Below are 10,222 nucleotides of genomic sequence, written 5' to 3' on the forward strand. Positions count from 1 at the left end.
GACGGGAAAAAAAAAAAAATAAACAAACAAACAAACGAGCAACAAACGAGCAACAAACAAATGGGCGAACGAATGGGTGGCCGAGCAGCTGACGTACCACGAACGCGCCAAATGGCGAAATGGCAGAATGGCTAAATGGCGCAATGGCTAAATGGCTAAATGGCCAAATGGCGAAATTACTTTCCCCTGTTGGGGGAGCCGCTCCGCTGCGCCGCTCCGCGCATCGCCTCGGGTGCAACTACTGGGGTGGCAGCGAAACCCCCGATGAGTAGACCGACAGGACGTCCGCCGACGTCACCGCGCGCTGCCCCCCCGTTCTCAAATCCTTCAGGAAGAACACTCCAGTGTGCTCATCGAAGAAGAAAAAAAAATTTGCGCGCAGGGAGTTGGCCTTCTTCAAAGCCTTCGAAAGGCTGCTGTTGCTGCCGCCCTGGAGGAGGGAGTACACGCGCACGCCGTTTCTGCGCAGAGTGTCCACTATGTGGAAGTGTTCCCTCTGTATGAGGCTGCGGGGGGGGTGGCCAATATGTTTCTGCCACGGTTGCCTCTCTGTGCGGTGCTCTGTACGCTGTTCTGCACGTCGCTCCGCTTGACACTCCGCCTGACTCTCCGCCTGACTCTCCGCCTGACTCTCCGCCTGACACTCCGCTTGACACTCCGCCTGACTCTCCGCCTGACACTTCGCTTCACACTCCGCCTGACGCTCCGCCTGCTGGACCAGCGGGGGAGAAAAGCTAACCACGTCGACGTTTTTGGAGAGCTCGTCGGCTAAGTCTCCCGAGGCGCTCCGCCCATGGCGCGCTTGGCTGTTGAATAGAATCTCCGTGATGACAACGTCTCCCATCCCAAAACCCACTGCACACACACGCTGGCCATCGTTAAGAACATACCTATATCTCCCCCCCCCACATATTGCTCTGTACTTTCTGTGCCTGTAGAAACTCTCAAAAATGATATTAGTGTAGTATTCCATTCCCCTAACAACAGTTAAGTCGATCTCGAAGTAACGGTTTAAATTCATCTCCTCAAAATAACTGAGTACAGTGTGTAAATCGGAAAGAATGCCCCCCTTTTCTGGGGAATTAAAAAATATTGCCAAGTCAGTTAAGCTTTGTATTTTTTCAATGACGCTGAAGAAATTAATCACTTCATGTTTGTGCAAGTAAGGCATCTTCCTTTGGAGAAAACACTTAAAGGTAGCACTTGTTATTTTTTTATATTTGTCTAAAATGTGCAGTATATTTGGAATCACATGGTGTTGTATGTAGGGTTGTGAGAACTCACTTAGGGATGTCTTGAATATTTTTTTTATCATTTGGAGGACAATTCGCTTGTCATTTATTTTAATGACTACGTCGCTGGGGAGTAGGTGGACTCGGCGGAAGAAGGAGACTAAGACGGTTAGAATTTCTACATCTGCATCTATGAGGTCCGTCCCTATAATATCCATATTCCATTGGTAGTGCTCCCTCTTCCTGCAGCTGGTTGTTCGTTCATATCGGAAGCACTGACCGATGGTGCTCATTTTGTGTACCTTGCGTAGGTTGTGCAGTCGGTACGGCTTGATCCTCGCACGGGGTGGGCTGCGTAAGTGGTCCGTTGAGACTGCACTCTGGGGTGGAGGCGGGTGCCCCCCTTCTTGGTGACCGTCCCTCTGCTCAGCGTGTTCTCTAATTTGGTGACCGCCCCTCTGCTCTGCTTGTTCACTAATTTGGTGACCGCCCCTCTGCTTCGCCGCTAGACCTTCTTGACCCCCTTCGTGTCGGCCCGCCTGCCGTGCCCTCTCCTCGCGCACGAACAAATGGCTCACCAACTGGGGGGTGATTTCTGGCCGCAAAATTAAGTGACGCTTATTCTTAACGAAGTCGTATGCCTCATTTATTTTGCTCCTCTGAAAAATGGAGTAATCCTCCAGCACCGGCAAGTCGTAAAAGCTGTAGGAAAAGGCCTTGGCTAGTTCTTCCCATGTTTTAAATATGTATTCCCTCTTTGCGTAGTCGCTAGGGTTGAAGGTCCGGATGCCTCGTACGCCTTTCAGACTTACGTTCCTGTTCCTGTTCCCGTTCCTGTTGCGCGAGGAGCGTTGGTGGTGGGGTGTGGACTTCTCTGCCCAGGGGGTGGTCAGGAAGGGCCAGGGGGGGGAGTTTATTTTCGCCTGTCCCCCTGTGCGCAGCGAGTGGACTTGCACGAGTGTGGCGGCGGCCAGGGCGAGCCTCGTGAGCATGTTGAGCGGGGCAGGAACGGGGTAGCATGGGGGTAGCATGGGGCTAGCATGGGGGTAGCATGGGGCTAGCATGGGGGTAGCATGGGGCTAGCATGGGGGTAGCACTGTGGCTGCGGTGTGACTGCGGCGTGACTGCGGTGTGGCTGCGGTGTGGCTTTCGTTCAACCCGACGTGCCAACTCCGCGAAGCCACTCCACTGCCCTACAACGCTTCGAACTCATCGTGTATGGCGATGGAAAAGGACCCATATCCACCCCCCGATCACCACGAGGTGGAGAGGGAGACAACAAAAAGGGGCACAATGCACAACCCTTCCCCGCAGAGGCAATGATAACGATGGTGGCAAGTTGGTTTTTCCTTTTTTCCCTTAACAGGTGCGGAGCATACGTGAGCATTTTGAGGAAGGAGGGATCAGGATGGTAATTATCTCCTGAAATGTTTGGGCCGAGCTCATTGGAGAGAGTCGCCGAGCCCATTGGAGAGAGTCGCCGCGCACGTGGGTGTCACATTGCGATTCGCGCGTTGGGGTGTTGCGGTGTTGCGGGTGACGCAATGGTGCAGTGGTGCGAGTGGTCGAAGCCGTTTATTTTTTTTCACCAACCTCCGTTGTGTGGTGATCGCGTTGGTTGACCAGCTCCATCTCGTTGCTTGCGTGGTTCTACCTTCTGCTTCACGGGATTGGCACAACGTGTGGATCTGCCCTGTCGATCCAGCTGGCCTTTTGCAACTTCGCTGCGGCCATCCGAGCCATTCCTATGCAAGCCGTTTTGCGCCCCCGCAGGAAAATTGGCTCATGCTGGTCGCTTCCTCCTCGTAATGAGGATACCAAAAGAAAGGGAGTAGCAGCTGCAAGTTGATTAATTTTTTTTTTTTTCCTTTTTTTCCGTAAGCTCTTCCCACTTCTGTTTACTCCGTTGTGAAGTTAAAAAGCGGCCCCTTTTTGGGAACCGTTGGGGTGAGGACTGCTTCTGCCTGCCCGCATGGGCGGAGAGACCGACCAGGGGGTGGAGGCGAAGAAGGTGAAGAAGGTGAAGAAGCGAAGAAGGTGAAGAAGCGAAGAAGGTGAAGAAGGTGAAGAAGCGAAGAAGGTGAAGAAGCGAAGAAGGTGAAGAAGCGAAGAAGGTGAAGAAGCGAAGAAGGTGAAGAAGCGAAGAAGGCGAAGAAGCCAAACGAATCAAACGAATCAAACCCCGCATAAACCAACACTGCTAGCTTCCGTGGTGGCTGGAAAAGTGGAGCGGGCCGACTGAAGAACCCCCCCCCTGCGAGGAAGGATGGTGGTTTTCCAGCTGGACGACCTGGAGGTCTTCTTCCCCTATGACTACATATACCCTGAGCAGTATGCCTACATGCGTTACTTGAAGAAGACGTTGGATAGCGAGGGACACTGTGTGCTGGAGATGCCAACAGGCACGGGAAAAACGGTGGCTATTTTCTCCCTTATAACGTCCTATCAGTATGGAAAGAATGACGAGGGGAAATTCATTTTTTGCACGCGGACGGTAGCCGAGATGGAGAAGTCGCTTATCGAGCTGAAGAAGGTCATTCAGTACAGAGTCGACACGGTGCGCCGGCGCGGTGGGGGAAGCGGCGAGGGAAGCGGTGAGGGAAGCGGTGGGGGAAGCGGTGAGAGAAGTGGCGTGGAGAAGGTGGAGCTGAAGGGGGAACAGTCGGGTGAACAGTCGGGGGAACAGTCGGGGGAACAGTCGGGTGAACAGTCGGGGGAACAGTCGGGTGAGCAGTCGGGTGAACAGGCGGATGACCAAACCGCGGCGAACAGCGGCAATGGCGGTAGTGGCGGCAGTGGCGCCCCCCCCGGAGATATACTGGCCATCGGAATTAGCGCGCGGAGGTGCATGTGCGTGAACGAACGAGTGCTGCGGAAGCACGAACGAGAGAAGATAGACGAGGAGTGCCGCAAACTGACAGCGACCTTCATCCGGGAGAAGAAGTACATCAATCAAAAAATAAATAAATTAGGGAATGCACACTCGGATAGGGATAGAATCTCCGAATTCATCGTAAAAAATAAACAACACATAGATGTAGAGGATTATTTCGACATTTACAACACGAGTAACTCCCTGGAGGAATACAATGAGATAGGGTTGTGTGGTTATTTTGAGAATTACAAAAAGGAGTTTCAATTCGAGTTGATCCAGCCAGGTGTGTACACGATAGAAGACTTGAAAATACTTTGCAAAGGGTATAAAAATGCACAGAATGTAAGCGTCCCTATTTGTCCCTACTTTTGCGCAAAAAAAATTATCGAAGTGGCCAAGGTAATCGTCTTAAATTACCAATACGTAATCGACCCAAAGGTATCCAAGTCGTTGTTTATTGGAAGAGATGTAAACAACCGAGTGAATCTACAAAAAAACGATATTATCGTGTTTGATGAGGCACACAATATTGACAGCGTTTGTCTGGAGGCACTGAGTGTGAATATCGATCGAAGTATTTTGAATAAAGCCACTGGCAATATTAAGAAGCTGCTGAGCAAAATCGAGACGTCCAAAATTGTGAATGAGGAGAAGCTGCGGGAGGATTGCAGTCGGATTCTGCAGGAGCTCCGGGCGCAGCGGGGGGGAGCAGCCGGGACGGACGCTGCGAAAGGCGCTGCGAAATGCGCTGGGGGAGAGGCCGGGATAGACGCTGCGAAAGGCGCTGCGAAATGCGCTGGGGGAGAGGCCGGGATAGGCGCTGGGATAGACGCTTCTAAAGGCGGGACTGTGCCCTCGAGGAGAAGCAACAGCGCGCTGGCGGACGAGAGCCGAGGGGGGGGCGCCCCCAAGAAAAGGAAAACAGAAGAGAGCAAAGGGGGAGATGTCTACTTTGATGAAGACCAAAATTTGATTTTTCCCGGGGGGGTTAATCCTATTGAAGTGGATGACGATGCATCTTTGGGAGGCACCTCCGGGGGGGGGAAGCAGCCCACCGGGGGGACGCAGCCCGCCGGGGGGAGTCTAATGGAGGGGTTGGCTAAGTTACTGGGTCAGTCTACTGAGCAGCTGAAGCTGCTAGGTCAGTCAACTGAGCAGCCAATCACATCGGAAAAAAAAGACCAAACTGCAGTTAGTAGTCTATTCCCCGAGGAGAGTAAAGACTACTCTCTGCTCACTAATAGCAATAACGAAGGAGGAGAGGACCCAACGGAGCTACATTACAGTCCCCTGCTAATGGAAGATATCGTAAAAAATGTAATAATCCCAGGAAACATCAGAAAAGCAGAACACTTCCTAAATCTGATGCGGGTAGTTGTAATGTACCTGAAAAAATATGTCAATATTTACGAAATAACATCAGAAGGTCCACTTTCCTTTTTGTATAAATGTGAAAGGGAGACAAAACTTGACACTTCTTTTTTTAAATTCTGTTTCGATCGATTGAAGGGTATTTTGAACGCGTTGCAGATAGTTAACGTGGAGGACTACTCGGCATTAAATATAGTATGTAATTTTTGCACCTTGTTGGGGAGTTACTTCCAAGGGTTTATCATCATATGTGAGCCTTATCCAGAAGCCACAGGTATATATGACCCTGTGATTCAGTTTGCATGTCTAGACTCATCCATAGCAATGAAGTCAGTTATTAAGAAATACAGATCGGTTATTCTGACTAGTGGGACAATTACCCCATTGGAGTTATACCCTAAGCTGTTAAATTTCAAGACAGTGTTGACAGCGTCCTTCCCGATGTCGTTCGATAGGAATTGTGTGTGTCCTCTTATCGTTACTAAAAGCTCAGATCTCGTTCCATTATCCTCTCAGTTTTCTCTACGAAGTGATATAACTGTGATTAAGAACTACGGAATGCTACTAGTTGAGATGTGCAAAACGATTCCTGATGGGATTGTAGCTTACTTCCCATCGTATATCTACATGGAGGAGGTCATCTCCTCATGGTATGAACTAGGTATCATCACAAGTATCCTCGATCACAAGTTAGTGTTTATTGAGACAAAGGATATCGTATCTACTACAATCGCTTTGCATAATTTTAAGAGAGCATGTGACTTAGGGAAAGGAGCTGTTTTTCTCTCCATTTGTCGTGGTAAGATCGCTGAAGGTATTGACTTTGACAAGCACTATGGTAAGTGTGTGATCCTTTTTGGTATCCCCTACCAGTATACCTTATCTCGGATTCTCAAATCGAGACTGGACTTTCTAAAAGAGACATACAATATCCAGGAGAATGAGTTCCTAACGTTCGATGCGATGAGACAAGCTTCTCAGTGTGTCGGTCGTATCATACGAAATAAGAAGGACTACGGGATTATGATTTTTGCTGATATTCGATATGCACGCAATGATAAAAAGAGCAAGCTGCCTCCCTGGATCATCAAGTGCATGGATATGTCTAACGTAAATCTCACCGTTAGCACAGCTGTCAATATTTCTCGCAAATTTCTGCTCAACATGTCACAGGAGTATAAGGAGACGGGTCAGACCAAGCTCTCGCAGGAGCTCATTTGCAACCAGCCCAAGTGCTGGGCCCTCGTCAAGTCGGTGCTCAACATGGACGACTTTATCTGAGCGGAGCGCGGTGATCTGTGGGCGGAGGGCGTCAGCGGTAGCGGTAAGCGGAATGCCGAACGCGGTGACCGGTGAGCTGCTTGGCGCTGCTCCTTCTCGGCGTGTGCCATGCACCGCCTTACCGTTTTAGCGCGTGGGTGGGCCCCTCACCCCTTTTTTTTGTTCATCGATCTGCCTCTCCTCTTGGGCGATCTCTCCTCTTGGGCGATCTCTCCTCTTGGGCGATCTCTCCTCTTGGGTGATCTCTCCTCTTGGGCGATCTCCCCACTTGACCCACTTCTCCTCTTGACCCACTTCTCCTCTTGACCCACCTCTCCTCTTTCTCCTCTTGACCCGCCTCCCCATCTTTGCCGCTTATCAGAAGAGCCTAGCTGTGCCCCCCGCGGTGGGATGCACTCCTTCCTCATTGTGGGGGATGATTACTCGGCTCAGCTGGGCATACACACAAGAGTTCCCCCTCCACCCCCATGGGTGAGGTGGCTAGCCTCACGAGAGGTACCTCCGTGCCAACACGTAGTGCAGGTGCCGATCCAGCTTCTGATTCGTCAGTGGGATGAAGTAATCGAAGGCATGCAGATATGTTTTATACCTGACGAACGTAGTCCCGTCTGCAACCAGCATTTTTGGGATGAGTACATTCTTGATGTAGGGGTAGAACAAGGGAAGGTCTGTGCAAATGAGCAGGTCGAACTTCTTCGTTACATTTGTTAAAGTACTTAAATCACATGCTTCCTTTCTCTGAATTTTAGTAAAATAATTTTCTAGATTTATTTCTCTGTGTTTGTTACCCACTATGATGACCTCCCCGCTGTTGTCTTTTAGGAGTTTCAAAAATCTGTATGCTCTTTTTAAGTAGAGCATGCTGACGTATGGGTCCACCACGTAGTGGTTGTTGATTCTGCTCCCGATCAGGTTGTATTGCATGGTGTGCCGGCGGGGGGGAGGAACGAGCAAGTGGCCTGGCCGGGGGGGGGAGCTTCCGTCCGTTCTGCTTCAGTTCTGCTTCAGTACTGCCTTCCGCTGCGCTGACCCCGTTTGGCGTTCCTTCCGTGTGCAGCTTCTCCTATCTCATGCTGCTCAGCGGGGGAGGAAAGGCCTACCTTCTATTGCACAGTTTTCCTAGGTGGGGTCTCTCTGAAATACTGAACGTGGTAGCAGAGGGGGAACGTATGGCTCAGCTGCCGCTGTAGCTGTAGCTGCAGCTGTAAAAGGGGGCAAGCTCCTCGAAGTGGAGAAGCACCGCTTCGGTTCGGCACTCCCAAAAGGGAAACAAAAAAAAAAAAAACACTCATGAAGATGATGAGCAAGTGTTTCATCAGCGCAGCAAAATGTGCAGAGAAAAACGAACGGAAAAAAAAAAAAATAAAATAAAAATAAAATACTTATCTCCAGGGGCACTTCTCTGTACATGCCACTTTTCTACTTTTCCCCAGCTGGGTGCACGGCGCGTTAGTTCCGTTTCCGGCTGGTCACTTCCAAGTCCGCGCGGCGGACTCACAGCGTGTGAGCAGAAGCAATTTTGCTTGGGGGGCGAAGTGTTTGCGGCCCACCCCGTCAGCAGTGGTCACGAATGCGACGAATTCGCACCAGCACGTAGCACCACACGCATCGCACGAATTGCACATATCTCACGTATATCACGTATCTCACATATCTCACGTATCTCACATATCTCACGTATCTCACGCATCTCACGCATCTCACCGCCACACCATCACAGTTGCTACTCCCATTTGGGGAAATTTTTTTTTCCTTGCTCCGCTCATCGTAAGAAGAAGCCACACGTGTCGCTCCGAGCAACCGACGAAGGCGTTTCATTCTCTGAGTAGAAGGGGACGTTCAGCGAGGGACTTTTGCGCAGCCATATTAAACCACGTTCGTACCTCCCCCCCTGTATAGTACTTCAAGGGGGAACTCGCATCATATTGAAGGAGAGGAGGAACACCCACCACTTCAGTACTTCCTGAGAGAGAAAGCGACACTGCATCAGTCAGCACGCGCATGAACGTGTGTGCTCACTTACTCGCCTCGGCACAGAATGCCAAACGGACTGCCGCGCCTGCGGGCTTTCTTCACCAATTGGGTGAGGAATGGCGCAACGAGCGTAAAGGAGCAATCCGTGCAGGTGAGGCAGATCACCCAAAGCGCAAGGAGCAACGGCAGAGCCAAGGCAACGGCAGCCACAGGAGGGACGATGCTACTAATCTCCCCTATCATGTTCGAAGCAAAGCACAAAGAGGAAGAAAACAACCCCAAAACGGAGTACATATTCATGGCAGGAAAGACGATCGACTTTTTAACTCAAAAAATTTTCGAAAATGAATTCGGCACCTCCATCCTTTACCTATCCTTCTTCGTTGCCTACCTGGCCCTCCTTGCACACGACAATAAGGTTAACCTCCTCGTGCAGAAACTCAAATTTAAGTACGCGAATAATATGTTTACCATTGGCCACCCCAATTATTCAAAATATTTAGGTAAGCTCAGGGCACCTAAGAAGGCACCTAGGTAGGCAGCAAAAAGGGCAGCTAAGAAGGCAGCTAATCAGGCAGCTAGGTAGGCACCTAATCAGGGCGCATTGGAGAAGCCAACCGAGCGGTGGAGAAGCCTCGACCTGGTTGTGGTACTACCCTCCTCACTGTTGGTAGAGACCCACTAGAGAGGCATCACCCAAAGATGAGTGCACTTTTTTTCGTGTGACTACTACACCGTTTCACATCGTGTACCTTTTTTTTGTGCACCGTTCGGAGGAGGGCTGTCCACGGAACCCTACCCCCCTACAGCTCTCCCCAACTTTTTACCATTTCCCATTTGAACGCTCCTTTTTTTTTTTTACATTTTTGCCTATCCGTGTGATGTAACTGTTCATGTGTAGAGATAGGGTAACCCCTTTCCACGTGAAGGAATCACTTAGGAGTAGTTTTTTCTTTTCTTTTTTTTTATTAACAAGCTACTCTTGGGAGACAGCCCAACCCCAGCAAAGGGATCGATAAGGTTTTAGTGCACACCTCAGTGTGGGTCTTTTCCCCTTCGGCCTTTGGCAAAGGTGAAGGTATTCTTCACGTTAAACGCGCGAGCGCGAAGATTACCATGGTCAGGTCACGTCGATTGTCGCGTCGATTACCACGTCGATTGCCACGCCGATTATCATTCGGGAGCATTTTCCCAGCGTGGCAATCCCCCCTCGATTTGTTTTCTTTTCCTTTGTTTTTTTTCTCTTATCCCCAGAGGGGTGTGCACCCATGGTGACAGTGGCGCATCGAAAAGGCAGTTAAGGAATTGGCCTGTGTAGTGACGGTGTTTTCTTCCCACTATGTTGGTCTCGCAAATGGGTTGTTCGTTCCTTTGTTGTGGGAAGAAGCAGGAATTCATTTAGCCCATGCATCGTACCGATCGAGGTGTGCACAACAGGCATCTCCACTTTTGAAGTGGTGAAGGAGTGCCGAAAAAAAAAAAAAAAAAA

The 10,222-nt window shown here is 50.2% G+C and overlaps 4 protein-coding genes across 4 annotated transcripts in view; 2 read left to right on the forward strand and 2 right to left on the reverse strand.

The window, feature by feature from the left end:
- PCYB_074130 (hypothetical protein) overlaps positions 1-1,525 on the reverse strand; it is a gene marked incomplete at both ends in the record, with an annotated part of 3,491 nt that extends 1,966 nt beyond the window's left edge. The window contains one exon of the mRNA XM_004221811.1: positions 243-1,525. Coding sequence (XP_004221859.1) covers positions 243-1,525 — 1,283 coding nt within the window. The remainder of the gene's footprint in view (positions 1-242) is intronic.
- Positions 1,526-3,498: 1,973 nt separating this feature from the next.
- Positions 3,499-6,667, forward strand: PCYB_074140 (DNA excision-repair helicase; the record flags this gene model as incomplete). The annotated part of the gene is made up of 3 exons (XM_004221812.1): positions 3,499-3,726; positions 4,111-4,665; positions 5,236-6,667. Coding segments are annotated over 3 exons (2,215 nt in total), but the record flags the coding sequence as incomplete, so codon positions are not given.
- A 603-nt stretch (positions 6,668-7,270) lies between these two features.
- PCYB_074150 (hypothetical protein) lies at positions 7,271-7,683 on the reverse strand (the record flags this gene model as incomplete). Its single annotated transcript, XM_004221813.1, has 1 exon — positions 7,271-7,683. A coding segment is annotated over one exon (413 nt), but the record flags the coding sequence as incomplete, so codon positions are not given.
- A 1,114-nt stretch (positions 7,684-8,797) lies between these two features.
- PCYB_074160 (hypothetical protein) lies at positions 8,798-9,271 on the forward strand (the record flags this gene model as incomplete). Its single annotated transcript, XM_004221814.1, has 1 exon — positions 8,798-9,271. The coding sequence occupies one exon, from the start codon at positions 8,798-8,800 to the stop codon at positions 9,269-9,271; it is 474 nt and encodes a 157-aa protein (XP_004221862.1).
- Positions 9,272-10,222: the final 951 nt, after the last annotated feature.

Source organism: Plasmodium cynomolgi, chromosome 7 (genome assembly GCF_000321355.1).
Source record: "Plasmodium cynomolgi strain B DNA, chromosome 7, whole genome shotgun sequence".
NCBI classification, from domain to species: domain Eukaryota; phylum Apicomplexa; class Aconoidasida; order Haemosporida; family Plasmodiidae; genus Plasmodium; species Plasmodium cynomolgi.